The sequence below is a fragment of the Psammomys obesus genome, unplaced genomic scaffold (genome assembly GCF_907164565.1).
Source record: "Psammomys obesus unplaced genomic scaffold, mPsaObe1.curated_primary_1811, whole genome shotgun sequence".
NCBI classification, from domain to species: domain Eukaryota; kingdom Metazoa; phylum Chordata; class Mammalia; order Rodentia; family Muridae; genus Psammomys; species Psammomys obesus.
In genome coordinates this window covers 16,247,026-16,268,707 of record NW_026593286.1, presented here as the reverse complement: position 1 = coordinate 16,268,707, position 21,682 = coordinate 16,247,026, and the positions used below count along the sequence as shown (strand labels likewise).

Here is a 21,682-nt window from a genome sequence, read left to right as displayed (position 1 = left end):
GGACAGAACACCCTGGGCACTGATTTCCTTAGGATAGCATTTCCACTGAAGCCTCCCCTGGGCTCTTCATTTCCTTCTCCCCTGCCTCTGAGCTCTTTGCTCCCTGGCCTGTCTCATCCTGTGCCCCCTCCTTTTCATCAAGCCTGGTCATAGCAAGGGATTTGGAGACCACAGGACTAGAAAAGTGGTTATAGATGAGCAAGTCAGCCAGGTTGGCCTCTGCTTCAGTCACAAGAATGACTGGCACTGGGATTGGGGGTAAAGTCAGAGAAAGGGAGTCAGTGTCCCTCCCGGAGGGGGTAGGACTGTGGTGGATTTTGAAATCAGCAGCAAGGCTCTAGGGAAGAGCAGTCTGAGTGATCCACAGTTGTCTCTTAGCCTGTCTTGCCTGCTCTCCCCTTCCTTCCTTCCCTCATTCAAACAAGTGGCTCTCTCAAGGAGTTTCTGGAAGCTTGCTGTGAGTGGGGCAGTGAGATCAGCTGAAGGCTGGAGTCAGGAGTCAGGAGGTGGGGCTGGTTGACCCTTGGTGGGGTGTGGTCCAGGAAAAGTGACAACTAACGGGCAGGGCACTCAGCATAGATAGCATCATTCCCTGGCTGGCCTGAGACTGGGCTGTCTGGAGCCCCCACAATTGACAAGGTATAGTGAGAGTTTTAGAAGCACCCCTAATCCTGGGACCTCCAACCTGGGCTGGGGGTAGGGTGGGGATTTTCCCTCCCTGGCCTGGCTCCTGCCTCCCATGCCAGTGCCCGACGGTGAAACGCTGTTGACATGTCCTGAATTATTAAGCACGGGGTGGGCTCCAGAGCACATGCTGAGCGGAGCGGCTGGGGCTGCGCGGCGTGGCGGAGCAGCGCTTGCTCCCTCGCTCACTCGCTTGCTCGCAGGGACACACCACACGCAGGGGCTGACAGCTGTGCGGGTGCTGATAAGGGAAGCCACAAGGAGACGATCGAGGAGAGAGACAAGCGAGCGGCAGCAGAAGCAGCAGCGGCAGAGGCAGCGCCGGGGCTGCGGAGCTGCTGGGAGTGGGAGTGACGCCCCCACCTCGGGCCCCCACCCTGTCCCCATCCTCCTCCTGACTGCCCTGAGTTTAGAAGAGCAGCCGCTGCCACCACCACCACTCCGGAGGGCACCAGGGCTGCTGTCCAGGGAGGGACAGTAGCAGTGAGGCTCTGGCCAGTCCCAGCAGCCGGGGACAGATGCCGATCGAGATTGTGTGCAAAATCAAATTTGCTGAGGAGGATGCAAAACCCAAGGAGAAGGAGGCAGGGGATGAGCAGAGCCTCCTGGGGGCTGCTCAGGGGCCAGCAGCCCCTCGGGACCTGGCTACCTTTGCCAGCACCAGCACTCTGCATGGGCTGGGCCGGGCCTGTGGCCCAGGCCCCCATGGACTACGCAGAACCCTGTGGGCACTGGCCTTACTCACCTCACTGGCTGCCTTCCTGTACCAGGCAGCTAGCCTGGCCAGGGGCTACCTGACCCGGCCTCACCTGGTAGCTGTGGACCCTGCTGCCCCAGCCCCAGTGGCAGGCTTCCCGGCTGTCACCCTCTGCAACATCAACCGCTTCCGGCATTCGGCACTCAGCGACGCTGATATCTTCCACCTGGCCAACCTGACAGGGTTGCCCCCCAAAGACCGGGACGGGCACCGCGCAGCCGGCCTCCGCTACCCAGAGCCTGACATGGTGGACATCCTCAACCGCACTGGCCACCAGCTTGCTGACATGCTCAAGAGCTGCAACTTCAGTGGGCACCATTGCTCCGCCAGCAACTTCTCTGTGGTGAGTTCTACTGGCTGGGCCACCTAGACCTGGGGTGGCCCAGAGGCTGAGGTGGGGGTGGAGGGTGGTACGGGAGGGCATCCTCAACAGGGTTTCCCTTCCTTCTGCCACCAGAGGCAGGCCTCGTGTCTCCCACAGCTGGTGTTTCCCTCTGGCTCCTCAGCCCCAGAGCAGCGGCTGCTCAGAAGGGCTTACCCCGGGTGGTACCTCTCCTCCTCCTCTTCTGCTGCTGCTGCAGGGCTCAGGGTTGGGGTGTCAGGGGGATTTCTGGGGATGGGCTCAGGCTCTTGAAGCTGGTCTTCATCCCAAGGCCAGACAGACTGAGCCCCACTTTGCTCTTGTTTCCCCCCCCCTTTTTTTTTTCTTCTGAGGCTACTAGGTTCTTCTTTCCACCGAATGAAAGTGACAGGGAGAGGGTTGCTAGAGGGAAGAGGTGTCCCCGTCTAAGGGCTGCCTTCTGGGGAGCTGGCCCAGCCAGCCAGCTGGATGGAGATGGTCCTTGTGTATCCTGGGTGTCAGTCTCTTTCATCTCTCTGTCTTTCACACGCACACCCCTTCGCAGCTGCCCTCACACATCCTTCTTTCATGCTCCCCTCGGTCGTCCCTGCTTGCCAGTGCCCCCCCCCCTCCAGCCCCTGTTCCTGCTGCTCCCTTGCCTGGCTCTGGCTCACACACTGAGAATCACTCACTCCCTCTATGTGCATAACTCACCCTCGGAGCTGGCACATGAACACACACACTCCTACTGTTCAGGGACACGGTTTCCTCGCATACTCCTCCCTGTCATGCACATTCGGTGTCCCTGTCACTACACTCTGCACACCTGCACACCCACACACCCAGAGAGCTACTCCTTCCATGCCTGTACCCCAGCTCACAGCAGCCAAGGATGGGACCATGATGGAGATGTCATCTCAGCTTCTGACGCTCCCACGCCCCAGTCTACCCCAACTTCCATTCCCTGGGCAGAGACAACTGGCACCATCACCCCCACGTATGTGAACACAGACACATGTGCCCTGCCCAGAAGTGGAGTGCCAGCCCTGCCTGCTACCCTTGCACACCTCCCCACAAGTCAGGCATGTGAGTGTGGAAGGTGTGTCTTGGACGCTCTCAAGTCTGTCAGGGTTTCTTTCTCCCACACGCACAGGCTATTATTCACAGTGTGCTTGAGTCTGTCCCCGGTCCCCATTTGACGCCTGTCTTTATGTTTGTGTGTGTGAGGTTTCATCCTTGTGGCTCTCGCCTTGTATATGAGCAAATGTATGGTGTCGTCTTCGTTGTCCTCACCGTCCACCCGGTGCCCACTCACACCCGGGCCTCCTGCAGCAATGGGTACTTTCCCTCCTAAGAGCCTAGCCCCTCACCCACAAGCTCTCCCTCACTCACTGCCTCAGTGTTACCAGGAAACATGCATCAACCTGGCTCCACCATGTCTGCAGTGTCTAGGGCCTCTTGCTTTGGGTTGTGTGGGTGAGTTCGGTGGGAGGAATTAACATGAGAAGAGGGGCAGGAGGGAGGAGGTTGTACCAGGAGTGGAATTAGGGAATATCATCAGCCCATTGTCTGGCTAAACACCCTGTCTTCTAGGAAAATAAAATACCTTTCTTCAAAACCGGAGCTGGGAGAGTCCCTAGAAAAGAAGAGTGTGAACAGCGACCTTTGGGTTCCACGGGACTCCTGTCTTAAGGCCTCACCCCTCTGGGATGGGGGTGGAGATAGATTCAGTCTCAGCAGGTGCTGCTGGGGCAGAAATCAATGGGGTCTTTGTGTCCCTGAGTTTGTGTCTCAGCTCCAGTTGGGGTGGGCAGGAAAAGGAAAGGGTAATGATGACATACATCAATGGAGGAGAGATGGAGGGCACTTAGGAAGTGAAGGGAAGGTGACAGAGGGTTTGTGTTAGGATAAGAATACAGGGGCAAGGATTTCCTTGTTCAAAGCGAAGAGTCCCTGGGATCCTGGGGATGGCTTGGGAGGTGGGGGGAGGCAAGGAGAGCTTTCCCTGGGTCCTTTGGTACCCTGGGGCTGGAGAGTAGAAGCTTGTGGATATCTGCTGTGGGGGCTGCCCCTGGACCATCAGTGCAAATAAAGCAAAGCGAGCATGGGGGGGTGCAGAATTCCCCTTTTGAGGTTCCTGTTCCCCCATGCCCATCCTGGCCTAGCCTCATAGCCTCCTGCCTGTACCCCGTCCTCCACCTGCTGCATGTAATTCCTCCAGGACCTGGAGTACTAGGCTGAGTCTGAGACAATTAGGAACTGGGCTGGGGCCCACTGTGATGGGGAAGGGTGGATGTGTTGCCGGGGTGAGACTGGAGAAGGGAAACGAAGACTCAAGGCCTCTGGTGAAGACATGAAATCCATAATTCAGCTCTGTGGTGAGGATGTGGGGTACGTGGTTTGGGATTTGAGGGCTTAGGGTGAGGAGATGAAAATGTGAGCCGGTTGAGGTAACAGCTGGCAGGGAGTGGGTGGTGAAATGGTCAGTGACGGTGACAGACAGGCTTAAGTAAGGGACTGTTGTGTGTTTTCTGTTGCCTTCCCTGTTTCCTCCTTCCCACTCCTCACTCTGCTGTGACCTTTCCTCCGGAATCCAAGTTAATAAATGTCACATTTTCTAGCCTATTTTTACTCTGGGTAATGTGCCCTCCCCCAGTCCCTTAAGCTGCTGATCTTGCTCCTGGTACCACTGAAATCGCTCTCACCCCCACGTTCCCAAATATCCCTTCATTTACTTCCAGTCAGGCGCTCACACTGCTGCTCTGTGTACCTGTACATGCTGGGCTCCTTGCTAGGACCGGTGGGAGACAGCAAAGAAGGGAAGTCCTCAACCCCTGTCCTCAAGATGCCTTCAGTCTCATGGTAGAACGGGGGACAGGGATGCTCAAGAGCTTAAGCAACCATGCAAGAGTTAATCAGCCATGCAAGCAATGTCATAAGGTGCCAGGATTAATTGCCAGATGAGGTGCATGGATGGTAACAGCCTGAGTTCAGACAGAGAGAGGCCACTCTGGGCTAAAAGAGAGCTGGGGAGGCTTAAAGGATGAGGCAGCCTGACTGAGGTTTGGAGAGGAGCGAGGAGGAGAGAAAGAGAGGCAAGGGCTCTGAAGGTGCAGCGCTACGGCCCTTTCCGCCCCACCATCTTCCATACAGGTCCCTGGCTCTTTTCTTTTCTCCTCCACTTGGCCTGACACAGCCCACTCCCACTTCTACCTCATACTTTCACCATCACGCCATTCCCCACGACACTGTAGAGGGCTGTCCATTCCTCCTTGTTTCCGCTATCCCTCGACCGTGTGCCGAGCCCCAGCTGTCTATCCCTCCACTATTATGGCTCACGCTCAGTCTGTCAGCTTGGTAGAAGGCAGGCGTTCTCTCCCCTGCCTCCATTGCTCAGTCTGAACAAACGCAAAGGTGGCTGTAAAAGCCAGCATCTCCTCTCAGCGGGGGACAAGTACACCATGAGCTGTCCCATCCTGTGGGCTCGAACCGCAGTTCTATTCAGTTGTTCGGCCTCAAGGAAACCAAAACACTCCTCCAAGCATCCGTTTGTGTATTCTCTACATCTCTACATAGTCTGTGGGGGTGGTTGTGAGGTTAGGGTGTTTGGAAAGAGTTTAGCACACTGCCTGGCATGCACGTCACAGATGCTCTGCGAGGGTCAGTACGCCACCTCAGCTCCTGGCCATCTTTTGACCTCACTGTTCTCAGTATCACTTGATGGTCTCTGCTCCCTGCTCTATCTCCCCTCCACCCCGTGGCCCCCAGACCCTCACTGTCTGCTGGGCGGTTACAGCCTTCCCAAGCAAGCACGCATATGCACGCATGCGCCTATACTCCACAGGTCAGTGCTAGACGACAAACCTGGGGAGACAGAACAGGCCTATGTCTGTGTCATCCAATTAGCCACTAGCCACGCAGGGCTGTTGAGCGTTTGAGGTGTGATTTGGCGTGCGCAACTAGTTCGTGTTGTCTTGGACAACGTATTAGTGAATACGGTTCAGATTGCCTGGTTGAGGCAGGGCTAGCATTACTGGTGGGACTCAAGGACATGCGCATGAGGATGCTTTGTGGGCTGTGATCAGAAGTCAAGCTGAGGTCCCAGGCTAAGCTGAGGATGGAGCCAATGTCTTGGGGTAGGAGGCCTTGGGGTGTCTGAAAGCACCATGCGAATGCAGATACTCTTTTCCCAGAGGCAGGCATGACCTTGGTCTCTTCTCTTCCATGCTCCTGCCTCAAATTTCAGGCAGGAAGGAGGAGGGAATTCCTTAGGGGGTGGGGGCAGGCCTCAGCTCCTGCTCGTAGGACCCCCAGGATCAAGAGTGCAGACCTAGAAGGGTAGGAGGCCAAGGCCCCACGGGCACCTCACTCTCTCTCCATCTCCTTTTGGCTCTCAGGCTTCCCTCCCCCTCCCAACCCTCCTTCCCCACACACTGGTGACTGCCGTGACTATTAATCACTCGCCCTGTTCTCTTCCTCTCTACTAATCAGGCACAATTAGACAAGGCCTCTTCCAGCTGGGCAGTCCCCCCCTGCCCTCCCCCTCCCCTCCCTGCCCTCCCCCTCTGCTACCCAGGACAGCTCTGAGGCAATGAGGACTTTATGTAAGCCCTATGCTACTCCAGTTGCCCTGACCCCCATGTGGGGCTCTTCAGCAATCTCCGCTTTCCATTTGTTTTTCCCTCAGCCCCTGGTCTTGTCTAGTGTTGTCAGGCTAATATTGGCAGGCTCTACCTCTGACCCCCTGCCATTGTCTGTGGAAGGGACTACTCCATGCTCACTTCCTAACTCCAGACCTTCTCCATTACCCTTGGCTCTATTGGGGGGTGGGGGGGGAGGGCATTCCTTCTGATATTGGTCTCAGCCTCAGCTCCAGCTAACTTTTGCCAGTGTGAGGGTATTCGGCAGTCTTCCGTGGTGTCAAAAAAAAGCTCCAAATCTAGCTTATTTCAATAAAGAAGTTCCCTGATTTTAACAATCCTGTAGGCTGCCTACAGGTCAGATTTCGGGGCCCAGGTGGGTACGCTCACCTTACTTGGACACTGGCTGCTGCTCCTTGAGCCATCCTGGAGGGGGCGCTCTCAGCTGGGCTGCAGTGGCAGTGAAGTTGGTGGAGCAGATTAAGGCAGTATGCCCGAAGGGAAGGGCAGGGGAAAGTGTCACAGAAGGCTGGTCTTCAAGGGCAGTGGGGAGGGTCGTGAGAGACATGCCCCACCCGGCCCCACTCAAGAAGCCCTGTGGCCTCTTCATTAATCAGGAATCAGCCCCGAGCTGGGCTCATTATCAACCCTGTTTCTCGCACTGCTGGAAGATGCTGATTAGCATCTCAAGAAATGGCCCCGTACCTACCCCTCTTAGCCTCCCTCATGGACCCCCATCCCTGCCCTTGGGCTTCCAGGAGGAACTTGCCCCATCTTGTGGTGGAGAGCTACCTGATCCAGGTCTGGGCTGAGGGTCAGAAAGGGTCAGAGACCTGGAGGCCAGAGGGTCCTAGAGATCTCAGACAAGTCCAGCTTCTAGGCTGCTGGACCCAACCCCGGACAGGGAGAGGAGTGAGTGGGCTTGGAGCCTAACGGTGGTCCAGGAGAGATGGACAGCCTCCCTGGAAGAGGAAGAAGGAGAGCAATCTCAGGTTGGGGAGATACCAGCTTTTTTCTGCCCTTCCCTCTTGCAGCCACCTCCCTTAAGGAGGAGGAAACAGCCAGCTCAGTGGGCAGTCAGAAGAGGACCTCATCTACCAGAATTGTTGTGCATTTTGTTGTCATTATTTTTGCATTTGGTGGGCCGTGACAGAGGCTTAGGGTCTTCAGAGATCCACCCTCCCACTCTTCCACCTGCTCCCCTGTGCCGTGGGGGTAGGCGGGAAGAAGGAGAGCCTGAGGCTGCGAACAGCAAAGGTCTAATGCTGTGTGTCTTCCAGAAAGGGCCGGGAATGGATGCCTGCGTTTCTTCCCTGGCTCCCAAGCAGGGGGTAGCAAGGCTGAATATCCAGTCCACCCCCGAAATGTTCACAGCGCCCTTGGGACACCGCTCTGGGTTGGAGGGGGTGAGCAGTTCCAGAGAGATAGGCATGGGCTGCAGCAGGCGAGGCAGCAGCGAGAGTTCAGAGAGGAGCCACGGGATGATTAAGGGGAAATGGAGGATTGATTTAGGAGGAAAGATTAAAGGAGCTAAATCCGTGGCGCTTGGCTCAGCGGTGACTAAGCGTGGACAGGATAATAGCTTACAAATGTGTGAAAGGTGTAAATACCAAGCGGGGGGCGGGGGAGGCAGCTTGGCTAGCCAGGGGAGTGGGCACAGGGGACTGGGCAGTCCCCGGGGAGGGCTGGAGACTCCCGGGAGACTGACCGCACAGTGGAGCGGTGGAGGTTGGGGTGTTTGGGAGCCTCTGGTTTCAAAAGGAGTTTTCATTTTTTTTGGCCCTCGAGTGAGTGACCTCCACATTTCACCCCAGCAGGGCTAGAGACTGAGGTCACAGGTTCAAATCTGACTCAAGTTCTTCAGCGCCACCTGAGTACCAGGCCTTTCGGCAGTTCCCAGACTCACTAGCCACTCCCAGCTCTGGCCCACAGCTTGGTCTGCCCCCGTCGGCGCTGTCGCCGCTCCCGCCCCTCTGATCTCTTTCCCCGGCAGCAGCCAGCGGGCGGCAGGCGACGGTGTCTCCCTCCGCAGTGGAAGCCTCTGGCACTGCTGTGTGCACGGAGGTCACTTTGCCGAGAAGCCAGGAGACGAGGGAATGCAAATGAGGCGAACCCAGGGAGGAGAGCCGAGGAGCCCGAAGGAGAAGGAGGGAGGGCTCTGCTAGGTGATGGATGCCTGCCCCGCAAGAGAGGCAGCCAGCGGGGAGTGTTGCCTGTGGGTGCGGCCTCGCGGTGGTGCGGCGCGGCAGCTGCCGGAAGAGTGTCTAGGGGGTTCCTGATGGGAGCCCACCCACTTGTCCACGGATAGGCGGATGGACAACACACACACACACACACACACACACACACTCACACTGCTACTTCAGGTCTCCCCAAGTCTTGTTGGAATTGAAAGCTCCCGCCCACCAACTGTGAGTGCTAAACTCTTAGACAGCTTTGTTTGCATCAAGCGATGGGAATGCCAGGAAAGACTTGGTTACCAATTGAAAATATAATCGCCTGCAAAATTGTCTTTCTGGGGGTTAGTGCTCAGGCAATGGCTGGGGAACAAATGTAACTGTTTGCGTGGGTCTTGGAGTCCTGCCTTTTTCCACTTGGGAAGCAACCCTGAATCCCCCATTCCATACTTCAACTTCCTGTGCCCTCCTCCCATATTCTGGCCACTGGGCCTTACCCAGCTCCTCCTTCCCATCCACCATGGTTCTCGCGCTTACATTTGAACAAACACTGCCACCAGTCTGAGACCCGCCCTGGGGAGGAGGGCTCCCTGAAAAGCATGTGGGTGGCTTTGGGCACTGAGAACTGTGCTGATCACGCAGGACACACTCCTACCGTCGGACCTATTGGAAGGGAAGGAGGGGGTGTTGTCTTCCTGGGGCGCGGGCCTGCCAGCTTACTCAATGGAAGCCTTCCCTTACCCTCCAACCGGAAGCAAACTCTCTTGCATCAGCAGCAGCCTCGGCTGGGATCTCCACCGTAACATGAAGCACAGCCAGTCCTATCGATTTGTGTGACTGTTAGGTTTGTGTGGTCTGTTCCCTCTTATAGACCTGGGGCTTTGAATATGCTGTAGGTGCTCAGGTGTTTGAAGGAATGAGTGTCTTCACAACAGACAACAAACTCCTTGAGGAAAACTGTTTTGTTCTAGGACGCATCCCCAGTGCCTAACACGTTGCAAGGGCCCAAGGGGTACCGCTTGGCACAACGGTTGTTGGTTGTTCCAACCCCCACCATTCTCTGCTCTGCTACATCATGTGACCCTGGCAAGGTTTCTTACCCTCTCTGTGCCTCTACCACCTTGTCTGTGAAATGGGGACAATGAAAATGGCTTCTATCATTTTTCCCCCTGAACATTAAAAGAGTTCGTTTATGTAAAGTACTCAAATCCATGCTTGGTTCAGAGTAGGCATTCAGAAAATCAGCTGTCGTTAACGTGTTAGGCAGTTATCTCTTTTCCCATGCTGATTTGGAAGAGTACCTGATTTTATTCCCATTTCACAGATGAAAAATGGAGGATCGGTTTGGTTAAATGACTGAGTCTGAGCCCCACAGACTTCAGTAAGAGCAAGTTCTGGAGGCAAGCCAGGTTGAGCCTCCTATCTGCTGGAAGAGCCACATCACAGAGTTTGTGAGTTTTGCTCTGAAAGAGCTCCATGCTGATCACCTCCTAAGGGCAGTAATCTTTACCAAGAGGCAGGATGCCCTGTCAAGACGGACCTGCTGTGTTGTCTGACTGGAAGTTCTCTTCCCTAGGTCACCTCCCTCTGAGTCCCTGCCATGTATCACTCAGAAGTTTGTCTCTAATCTGCAGTTGTAACCTGAGGAGGAGGAATTGTTGGTTGCCTTCTGTGCAGGGCCTAAAGAGACTGCCAGGCACCCAGCCTGTCAAGCCCAAACTCTTTCCCTTCTCTCACATTCTGAGGCTTCTTATTCCATCATCGCAGACTGATACTGGGGAGTCATGAATATGATTTCACTTTACAAATATCTGTTTACTTAAGGGGGGACTCTCATATGTCACCCCAAATTCCAGGAGCTGAGACTACAGGTTCTTGCCTTTGGGCTTGCTACTTTTTTTCTCATTTGAGACTTACAACTCCCCCATGAAACAAGCCAGGCAGAAATTTTCTGAAAGGTTCCACCTGACAGAAGAGAAAAACTGAGGTTCAGAAAAGTCGAAAAATCACTAACCCAGGTTACAGGCAGTTGGACTCGGTGTTTACTGATTCCCAGGGAGGTGACAAAATTAGTGAAGAGTGCTGGAACTGGCTGGGGAGGTGGGCTGGATTATACTTCGGAATCTTACTACTTGTGTGCTCTTGGGTGCAGAACAGGCATCTCAGGACTTTTGATTTAGCCTTTGTACAATGGGAGGAGTGTGTGAGTGTGTGTGTGTGTGAGTGTGTGTGTGTGTGTGTGTGTGTGTGTGTGTAGGGGGTAGTCTGAGTGGTCCCAAGTTTCTGACCAACACAGACATTTAAGACTTTTGAGTTGAGTTTCTTCCTCTGCCCTTGGAGAGGAGAGAGAAGATCGAAGCTCTGAGCCTGCATCCTGGATCATCCCCAAATAACATCATGGCTTAGGAGCTCTCCTACCTAAGATGCTAGTCATGGCCAAATGAAGATGTCTCTGACCTCTTCTGTTGGTTCACAGTGGACTCCAGGGTACTGCAGGGTGAAGGAGAGTTCATTCCCGAGCACCTGAAAAGGAGGCATAAAGGTGGACTTCACAGAGGAGGGCAGAGGGATAAAGGAGAGGGACTAGCATCCACAGAGAAGCAGCTAGGAGGGAGATGCTGGGGTCTTGGCAGAAGCTGGGTACCCAGAAGGCGGTGGAGATAAAGCCCAGCCTGCAGATTAGCTGTGGGATTAACTGCCTGGTCCTTGCTGCTTCTGGCTGCTTCTTATCTCCTGGAGGCCCAGGGCCTTCTCCCACATAGCTGAGCCCTGGCCCTACTAATTGGCTATTAACCCTGTGGGCTCTGTGGCTATAGGGAGGAAGGGGAACTAGGGAGGGCTGAGGGGGGAACAGCAGCCAGGCAGGGAGAGCTATCTTGGGAAATGGGAGCTGTGGATGGATGGAGCTCAGAGCGCTGAGAGAGAAGCCATCGCTCAGGGAGGCAAGCTCTGGACAGATCTCTTCCAGCTCCTGATCATTGTCTCAAGCAGTTGGGGAGGGGGAGAGAATAGGGAGGACATTGGGGAAACCTGAGGCCCATAGTAAAATCTAGGAGGAAGACAAGATATAGAAACTGAATACTCATATTTAAAGGATAGACAGAGAGAACAGCAAATAGGATAGAGGTACAGAGGGCAAGGGACAAAGAGGCCAGACAGCATCTAGGCTGTGGGAGAGTAAGGGATGCTGGGATGATAAACAGGCTGGCCAAGAATTAGGAGCGGAGAAACCGAGTCCAGAAGTATCTGGACTGCTTGGTGCCCAGAAAAGGTAGATCCAGGGAACTACAGAGGAAGCAGGAAGCAGGGAGCAGGCAGTGATTCAGGCTAGCACTGCAGGGAGAGAGATAGTCAGGCAGGGACTAGTAGAGAGCTGGCTAGAGGAAGCTGGTAGCGGGATTCTAGGGTGTTCTGCTTGCAGACCATCCACCTTCAGCTCAGGGAAGTTCGAAGAGGTCACACACTCCAACTAGAGCTGCTAGCATAGAATTGGAAGCCAAGATATGTGTTAAGGCTCTGATAGGATCAAGGCCCCGTGGGCAGAGCTTAGAAGCTAAGGTTATCTGGAGATGGCCCTTCCACCACAGGATACTTCTTGGCCCAGCATGAGCTCTCTCTGTGACTGGGACCCCAGGCTCTGGACTCTTGCATACACATCTTCCTTCTAGGCCAGTCCGTGGGGAGGGAGCAGTGGACAGCCTGTGGGACCTTGTGGCTGAACAGCCGTGCCGTCTCCATGGAAGAAGCTGTAGGCTGTGCTGCCACCAGAATTCTACCACTTAGGAGCCGGTGGCTGGTCCCCCGACCACTGCCTGGACCAGGGGCTGTCTCCGGGGCAACGCCGTGCTCTTCCCAGCAGTGGGGCCTGACCCAAGCTGTGCAGGTGGCCCAGTACTGCCAGCCTGGCCTGATGGTTCTGTGTAGTGTCCTTTGGACCTGGACTACTTTCACTCACCTTCTGTGTCACTCACCCCTCCCCCCCACCGCCTCCAGTATACAGCTACTTCACCGGCACATTTGCCAGGTAACCTGCTCCCACCAAGTCAGCGATAAGCTCCATCCTGCAGGGGCTCCACCCACTGTCCAGCAGTATGTGTCTGTGTATATATGTGGAACTATAAACCTACAGTACAGCTTCACCAAGAGTTAGGAGCCCCCAAGCACCTTTCATCCACTGGGCCCACACCAGGTACTTCCGAAGTACAGATTGTATTGTATATGGGGCTCCGTCCTGTTCGAATCTCTACTGCCCTTTGCTTGCTGTGCACGCTTAGCCAAACCAGTTTCTCTCTCTGAGCTTTAGTTACTTCATCCTTCACAGGAGGCAGCAATAATTACCTCATGTGGCTTGGGTGAAGTCTCCAAAGAGAAAATATAGCAAAAGACCTGCGATGTGTACTCATGCATGAAACTCTGAAAGGAAAAAGAGAGCAGATTTTGATCTGGGACCAAATGAGGATGTTGATCATGTGTACCTTTCTCCTGCCCTCCGTCCCTCCTTCTGCTAATCTCACAGGACTTTGGGAATGCTAAGGAAAGCAGTACTCCAGGCTTCAAGGAGTTGAAAAACCCCCGAGTGAGCCTAAGCTCTGGAGAGATTGTGGTAGACACGAGTGAGCAACACAGACAGGGGGTTTCCTCATAGCCTGGGCCTCATTTAGCCTCCCGACTCAAGCATGCACTCAAAACTGGCTGAGTTGGCAGGAACTCATTCCAATATCTTCTTGGCCTGAAACAGGAAGATGTTGGGCACTTCTACATTCACTGTATCTGCCTTTCCCACATCACTAGGCGGCCAGGAGTCTTCCACTCTGTGCACTTCAGGTTCCTCTCTCTCCAGTCATGTCCCAAGACACCAGGCTGAAGGTGTCTTGCTTGACTCTTTTTTTTCTCCTCTAGTTATTTTCAGTTTGGGCGCCAGAGATGGAACCTAGGACCTTGCCATAGGCAATCACTCTACCACTGACCTAGATATCTGGCCCTCTTTACTTTTTATTTTGAGACAGCGTCTCACTAAGTTGCTAGAGCCAGCCTTGAACTCAGTTTGTAGCCCGGGCAGGTCATGAATATTTAGTTCTTCTGTGTTGGTCCAGGAGGGACCCGCTGCTTAGATTACAGGCCCGGGCCACCATGCCTTGTTCATTTAGACCTTTTTACTTACAATGTGGTCCTCAGATCAGCAGGTGTGTAGAAAAGCTGAATTTCATTCCTGGGAGTTCATTTACCTCCATGTAGTAAACTAGAACCAGCACTTTACAAAGGGGATCAGGGTACAAGTTGGCATTTGAGAAGCGCTGATCTTGGAGACCTCTGCAAACTGGTCCAGTTCTCCAAGTGTCTGTCTCCATGTCTGAGGAATGAGGAGACGGTAATACTGCCCTTGGGGGTGGTTGTGATGATTCAGTTAGACTGAGCACCTAACCTAACATGCTTGGGATACTTCTGATGCTCCGAGGTATCTGTGGTGCTCACTCCTGCCCCACAGGGACATGCTGTGACAGGGGGTACAGGTGGAGAGTGAGTGATACAGATGGGGACAAGAGCTGGAACCCAGAAACAGGCAAGGAATGGAAAAGCAAAGGAACACTGAGAGAACGGGGCAGGGAAGGGGCTGAGGAACAGAACTGAGGGGAATCAGAAGCAAGGAAGGTCCAGCATGGGACACATCCTGTCTCTTTCCATCCTGAAGTGCGAGCTGGGTGGGTTTGGGGTGGGAGGATGATAGCAATGAATCATGGGAGTGGCTGGAGCTTTTTGTCCTCATGAGTTTCACCCACTCACTAGCTGTGTGGCTTTATTAGAGTCACTTCACCTTTCTGAGCTTCAGTTTCCTTCTCTGTAACCGAGGTCATTAAACACATCTGAAACTAGAGGCGCTGGGTGGATGACATGGCATAGCAGCAGAGGGTTTCATGTTTTGTAAATGTCAAGGTTCCTGCTATGCGTATTTTGTTATTGTTTCAGAATCAGTTTGGGTGAAGGCTGTACTGGGGAGGGGGGAGGTAGGAAAAGGGTTGCTGAGACCGCAGGCGGCTAACTCACCAGAGGAGGGAGGGCAGAACTCTACTTTCAAGATGTCCCTGGAGGTTCCCTCAGATTGCATCAGAACTCCACTTCCAACCCCTCAACCAAGTCTCCTCTTGCAGGCTCTCCCGGGGAGAGCTTTCCTCTCCACGCCACTTCATGCCCTTTCCCAGCTTTTACAGTATGAACACGTTCCCAAGGAAGGGGGTGGGGGCAGTGTTGGAGCACGCTGACCCCTTGCCCCCAGAGAAGGTGCTGCCTGTGATGGGTTTGACCCAGGGGCATGTCTCTACGGGGTGAGCCTGGCGGGGGTGAGGTGGGGGACTAGAATCCACCTCTTTCTAAGTAGCTCTCCCGCTCCAGCTGCTCAGTGACTCCAGGCAGTTACTAAAATCCCCAGGCTGAGTCTGTGCCTTCATCTTTGGGTCACCAGCGCCATCTGGCGTCTTTCATGGGAGAGTGCTCATCGAGGAGATGTGAGCTGGGCTTTGGATAGTAAAGGTTTATGAGAGTTCCTTATGTGCCCACAATGGGACAAGGGCATGGGACACCAGGTAGGCTCCCTGCTCCTCTTCAGCTTGCTCTCTAGTGGCAGACATGAGCAATGGACAGTGCAATGAACGAGCAAGGTCTCAGGTCTGAGGAGAGTGGGATCCAGGACAGCTAGCTCTGCCACTCCTGGAGAGGGAGGGACAACAAAGGTCAATAGGAGCACCAGATATTTGAGTTCATGAGAGATTCAGGAGTGGAGGGGGTGGGGGAAGAGGGCCAGGGTCACTCTGATGGGCAACTTTAAGGCTAGGGAAAGAGTCTGACTTCATTCTCCGGAGAATGGGAAGCTATCCTTGTTTAGAGTTTCATTTAAACATCGGCTTTCCTGGGGCTGCGGAGGTGGCTCAGTTGTTGAAGGGCTTGCTGTGCAAGCATGAGGAGGACTCTGATCTCTGGCATCCATGTAAAAGGCTGTGCCATGGGGCACGTGTGTACAATCCCAGCACCGGAGAGGCAGAGACAAGGGGAATCCTTGCAGCTCACTGGTCACCCAACCTAGCCAAACTGATGATCTCCATGTTCAGCGAAAGGCTTTGTCTCCAAAAGTAAAACAGAGAATGATTGAGGAAGATGCTGGACATTAATCTCTGGCCTCCACCACGTGTATACACCTGTAAATAGGCACACACACACAAAGAATAAAATAATATACTTGAGGTTTACAACATGGTATGTGAGCTACAGGTACTAGGATCTGGCAGGGGACTTGGTTGATTTGAGCATTTTGACTGCTGTGTGGAGGACAGAGGGAAGGGATGGATGGAGACCAAGTAGGTGGAGGCCATTTTGGAATTGTTACGGGGGTGGGGGTGTTGGCAGGAACTGATTCCAGCATTCTTCTTGGCCTGAAACAGGAAGATGTTGGGCACTTCTACATTCCCAATATCTGCCTTTCCCACATCACTAAGCAGCCAAGAGTCTTAGAAGTCTTACAAGCAATGGGAGGGCCCTTTACCGAGAGGAGGGAGGGAAAGACTTGGGAAGATAGCAAGAGTTCTGAGCCTGGCATGGTGGCTACACCTGTCCTCCCAGCGGTTGGATGTTTAAAGCAGGAGGATATAAATAGTTCTGTCACTAATAAGCTCTATCTCCCTCCAGGTTTACACTCGCTATGGGAAGTGCTACACTTTCAATGCAGATCCTCAGAGTTCACTGCCCAGTAGGGCTGGTGGCATGGGTAGTGGCCTGGAGATCATGTTAGACATCCAGCAGGAGGAATACCTACCCATATGGAGAGAGACAAGTATGCAGGCGGGAAGGGGATGGGGCCTGAGCTCTGCTGTCCATGTGGAGGGGGTTCTAAAGCCCCTCATCTCTGCTGTGCAGATGAAACGTCATTCGAGGCAGGCATCCGGGTGCAGATCCACAGCCAGGAGGAGCCTCCCTACATCCACCAGCTGGGGTTCGGTGTGTCCCCAGGCTTCCAGACTTTTGTGTCCTGCCAGGAACAGCGGGTGAGCATCCCCAGCTAGGCCTCAGCTGGGCACAGGGCAAATCTCTGCTCGAAGGGATGCTGGCCAAATCGGCCTGGCAGATACTCAGTCTGCCAGCCCCATGGCCCTTGCTGGGGCTACTGACACTGGAGGACTGGCCTTGACACTTGGCCTTGACCTTGTCGTGCCCCATCTCTGCAGCTAACTTATCTGCCCCAGCCTTGGGGCAACTGCCGGGCGGAAAGCGAGCTCAGGGAGCCTGAGCTTCAGGGCTACTCAGCCTATAGTGTGTCTGCCTGCCGACTGCGCTGTGAAAAGGAGGCCGTGCTTCAGCGCTGCCACTGCCGGATGGTGCACATGCCAGGTGGGCACCTCCAGCCAGTCTCTGGTGCCACTCTTCTGGGCCCTTGAGCTTCCAGGGGCAGAAACGGTGTACAACATGCACACACAGCTACACTCCTGAGCATGTGCTCATGTGTATGTCTAGATATTTACGCATGTGTTCGTGTGTTTGGGAATACATATGTGCATATGTTTGTGTGCACACTAATATGCATCTGTGTGCACGTATGTACTTTGGGGCTGTGTGCATGAACTTAAGAGTGTACACGTGGTTGTGTAAGCAAGCATATGATTACATGGCTATGTGTATGTATGCGTTTTCAGTATGGTTTTTATGCATGAGTATGTTATGCACTTGTGCAAGCATGCATATATGTGGATGCCTACATGAGTGTGTGGTAAGGGAAAGGGGAAAGGACTATAGATCTCAGAAGTATTCTTCTCTCCTTTCAGGCAATGAGACCATCTGCCCACCAAATATCTACATCGAATGTGCGGACCATACTCTGGGTGTGTGCTGACTTCTCCCTTCCCTGCCTCTTGTCATTCTCTTCTCTGTTTCTTGTCACTTCTTCCAATCTGTCCAGGAGGAGGTCTTGCTGAAGTTGGGCTCTGTCTCATATCTCAGTGTGGGGTGAGGGTGGAGAGTGGGTCCTAGGGGCTTCAGACACTTGGGTAGGTGGTGACAGACCACAGGGATGTTACAGAGAACCCAAGACTAGGAGTGAAGCCCATTTCAGTTATGCCAATGAAGTCCCTCCACCCCTTTCTCTGAGAAGTAAAATGACTTCTCTCTGAGCCCCAGGAAGAATGCATTGCTGGAGAGCAGTATGGGTAAAATAAACTCCATCTTTCCACAGGCCTCACATGAGCTGCAGCTCATCCATCCATCCATCCATCCATCCATCCATCCATCCATCCACCTACCACCCACCTATCCACCTGCCTATTAATTACTTGATGGATTCATTTTCTAGACCTATTCAGCTTGTTCTGGGTGTTGAGAATTAGGGACCGAGAGCCCTGCGCATGAACACTTACTAAGGACAGATACTAACACAGTGAAGCAGTTCTTGAATAGGGGTATCTCAAGGGTGTTAGCAGGCCCTTGGGGTGGACAGGTAGCCCAGTCTGGAAATGCAGGGAGGATTACACATGGAAAGCTACATATTAGCCAATATTTTCTACAATAGGTTCTACAGAGTAGGGATAGCATGTCTCATTTCCCAAAGACCTTGTGGCTAGAAAAAGATGCTTTGTCTTGGGCACCCAAAGGTCAGTATAGCTGGAGGCAGAGGTCAAGGGAAGGAGAAAAGAGTGAAAGAAGGAGGTTCTTGAAAGCCAGCATGGACTTAAGGCAAGGTAGAAAGGGGAGTGGGTAAAATGCTGAGTGGATAGTTTGAAGCGGAGCACCAGAATTCACTGCAGAGACTCAGATTTGATGGGCCTCTGGGGATGCATTCGAGATGCTGGGGTAGCAGACTGGCACACCAAGATCTCCCCTCTACTCCCATACCACCTGTACCTGTCAAGTGTGTGATTGAAGAGCATTAAACAAAGGAACAGATGTATCTGCTGGATAGGGGAGCCATAGGTATGGGGAAGTCTACAAAATAAGTGAGATCAGGGAGCCTTCACTCTCAGACCTGAAGGTATAAAGGGAGCATCATGGAGCTGAGAGGAGAGAGAGAGAGAGAGAGAGAGAGAGAGGACAGACTGAGACAGAGAAGGGGAGGATGGCAGTGTGGCACCGAGGAAGAATGCAGCCCCTGCTATCTGTAGTCTGGCAAATGGAGAAATTGGGAAAGAAGCAGGCAAGTACCTCTGCCCTCCCACTCCCCCTGACCTGCCTGAGCACAGGCTGGAAGGCAAAGGTGTCAAGGTAATGCATTTGGCAGGGATCAGCCTCTGGGGTATAAGGCAAGGAGAAAGAGAGTGAAAGAATGGCCTGAAGAGGCAAGCGGAGACACCTAGCATATCAAGTATGTGAATCCTGTCAGTTTGTCCTGTCCGTCCATCTGTCCGTCCATCCATCCATCCAACCCATCCCAGCATCCTGCCCCTAACTCCTTGTTTATGTTGTCTGAGATCTAATGTTGACTAACCCTTGCCTCCTTCTGAGTCACAGGACCTCCTTGTCCCCGGGGGCTGGGGACAGAGAGTGCAGGTGCTATGGGTTGTTTAAGGTTGGTCGGAAGGGACCCCAGTCAGCATGCTCTCGGAGGTGGCAGGTCTGGCATTCTGAATAGACATGCCAACTCAGGAGGGTCTCTGTGCCTGTCCTTATAGCTATCGGGCCTGTGGGCCACCCTCCCTGCTGCAGTTGGTATCTTTGTGTTGCAGACTCCCTGGGTGGGGGCTCTGAGGGTCCATGCTTCTGCCCTACACCCTGTAACCTGACTCGCTACGGCAAAGAGATCTCCATGGTCAAGATCCCCAACAGGGGCTCAGCCAGGTACCTGGCAAGGAAGTACAACCGCAATGAGACCTACATTCGGTAAGACATGCCCACAGATGAGCTTTGTGGATAGAGTCCTTCATCAGGCCTGGGGCACAGTAGAGCCTGGGAATGAGCTGCCCTCTTTGTGTCTACTGGGTCTCCTGCCAGGAAAGCCATTCACAATCTTTCTAACTGCCATCCTTTGAGTTACATCCTGGTCCACTTCCAGGGAAGCCCTTCCCAGTCCAAGTCTGAGCTGTCACAGCTCCTTTGACATACCCCTGCCAATGCACAGATCCCATTGTTTTAGACCCATTTATATGTCTTTCTCCTCAGATACAGAGGGAGTTCAAGGCCGGCCTGGGCTATACGAAACCCTTTCTCAGAAAAATATAGCAAAAACAACCACAACAGCAAAACCACAAAGCTAATACAGGTAGACCTAGCTCTCTTCGGGAGTCTGAGGTCAGCAGCTCTCAAGCACATAGGGGTCTTGATCAGGATCAGCTGGACTAGAGAGGACTGCCAGCTGCCTCAAGACCAGTAGCCCCACACAGGTGTCATTGCATGTCTCCCAGGGAGAACTTCTTGGTCCTGGATGTCTTTTTCGAGGCCCTAACTTCTGAAGCTATGGAACAGCGAGCAGCCTATGGCCTGTCGGCCCTGTTGGGTAAGCCCTGACCCTTGCCCTCACTCATGTGTGCCTCACTCCGGCCTGTTCCCACTGACCCTGCCCTCTTGTTCCTCAGGGGACCTTGGGGGACAGATGGGCCTGTTCATCGGGGCTAGCATCCTCACCTTGCTGGAGATCCTTGATTACATCTATGAGGTAGGAAAGACAGAGACAGTGGTACAGGCTCCTGGGTGGGCTAAGGCTCGGGGTTCTAGAAGTATCTGAGGGTCTGGCTCTGATGAGGCTGGGTTGGGGCATGGGGAGACCCACTGATGGGTTGCTAGGCACCAAGGCCTATAACTGAGGCCCCTTCCATACCCCACCTTGACCTACAAGGTCTCCTGGGATCGACTTAAGAGAGTGTGGCGACGGCCCAAGACCCCACTTCGGACATCCACTGGAGGCATCTCCACTTTGGGGTTGCAGGAGCTTAAGGAACAGGTGGGTGACCTCTCCTTCCAACCTGGAGGGGACCCTCTCCCTAGGGCCACTTCCTGAAAGTTCCTAAGACACCACAGGAGAGAAGGAAAAGTTATTGTTGAGACTTGAGTACACAATTTGACCACTGTCCCATCCATTCCCTTTTCATTTTACAGAGTCCCTGTCCAAGCCGGGGCCATGCTGAGGGTGGAGGGGCTAGCAGCCTGCTTCCCAACCATCACCACCCCCACGGTCCTCCAGGAAGCCTCTTTGAAGACTTTGCTTGCTAGGATGGTGCTGTGTGGGGATGTACCCATGAATCTGGGACTCTACCCAGACCCCACACATCTCCAGCTCCTGGGACAGAAGACCTGGGGCAGCCTAAGGCTAAGGGAAGGGGTGGTGCTCACTGAGAGGCCAGGACTGGGGTCCTGCTCTCCCCGACCCAGGCTCAGCTGCCTTGCACAAGGGTCCTTCTTGACCACATTCCCTGCTCCCAGGTGGGTGTCCAGAAAGGACTGGAGACCATACTAGAGGCCCCTGAGGAGGGGAGAGAGGAGTGGGGAAGGAAGGTGAAACCCTGGCCAAGCCCCTCTGTACATTTGTATATATTTAGGGACTGGGTGGGGGTGGGACACAGACACAGAAGGGTGGGGCTGCAGGGGAGGGTGACACAGGATAGTCAGGGTCCCAGTCCTAACGGCAGACTCCTTGGGACCCAGGCATGTTGGGCTGGTTCTACTTCCCTCTCTCCAGGCCCAGCTCCCTCTTGGCAGGGGGAGTGGGTGGCCCAGCAGGCCTGGCCCAGCTCCCAGTTCCCCCTGTACCAGCCCCACCACAAGTTCCTTCCAAGGGGAGTGGGCGGAAGACTTTTCAGCCCTTGGCTGTGCTTAGGGGGAGGGGAGCTCCCTATGGACTGGTTTTATAAAGTGTTGGCAAAACTGGGAATAAAGAGGCACAAAAAATTCTGTGTCTGTCTGTGTCTGTGTGAGAGAGAAAGAGACAAAGAGAGAGAGAGAGAGAGAGAGAGAGAGAGAGAGAGAGAGCGCCCACATGCACTTGCTGTGGACTGGGCATCTATGACTTGGTCCCTGTAAAAGAAAACGAAAGCTCCACAGACACAGGGCTCTTGCATCCTTACAAGTCAGTTCTCCCTACTCCCAGGCAACTTGCTAAATCTCTGAATTACCAGTCTTCACT

At 53.8% G+C, this 21,682-nt stretch overlaps 1 protein-coding gene across 1 annotated transcript; it reads left to right on the top strand.

The window, feature by feature from the left end:
- The first annotated feature begins 881 nt into the window (after positions 1-881).
- Asic4 (acid sensing ion channel subunit family member 4) lies at positions 882-21,434 on the top strand. The gene is made up of 10 exons (XM_055616686.1): positions 882-1,784; positions 16,273-16,417; positions 16,501-16,628; positions 16,809-16,971; positions 17,403-17,459; positions 19,293-19,446; positions 19,968-20,059; positions 20,139-20,218; positions 20,399-20,503; positions 20,659-21,434. Exons 1-10 carry the CDS (start codon positions 1,203-1,205, stop codon positions 20,770-20,772), a joined length of 1,620 nt encoding a protein of 539 aa, XP_055472661.1. The 5' UTR covers positions 882-1,202; the 3' UTR covers positions 20,773-21,434.
- The last annotated feature ends 248 nt before the right edge of the window (positions 21,435-21,682 follow it).

What these genes read in the sequence shown, in the direction of transcription:
- Asic4 (XM_055616686.1), top strand. Translation starts at nt 1,203, where the DNA reads ATGCCGATCGAGATTGTGTGCAAAATCAAATTTGCTGAGGAGGATGCA. An exon ending in ACCCATATGGAGAGAGACAA is followed by an intron (nt 16,418 to 16,500) that starts GTATGCAGGCGG and finishes TCTGCTGTGCAG; the next exon opens with ATGAAACGTCATTCGAGGCA. An exon ending in TGTCCTGCCAGGAACAGCGG is followed by an intron (nt 16,629 to 16,808) that starts GTGAGCATCCCC and finishes CCATCTCTGCAG; the next exon opens with CTAACTTATCTGCCCCAGCC.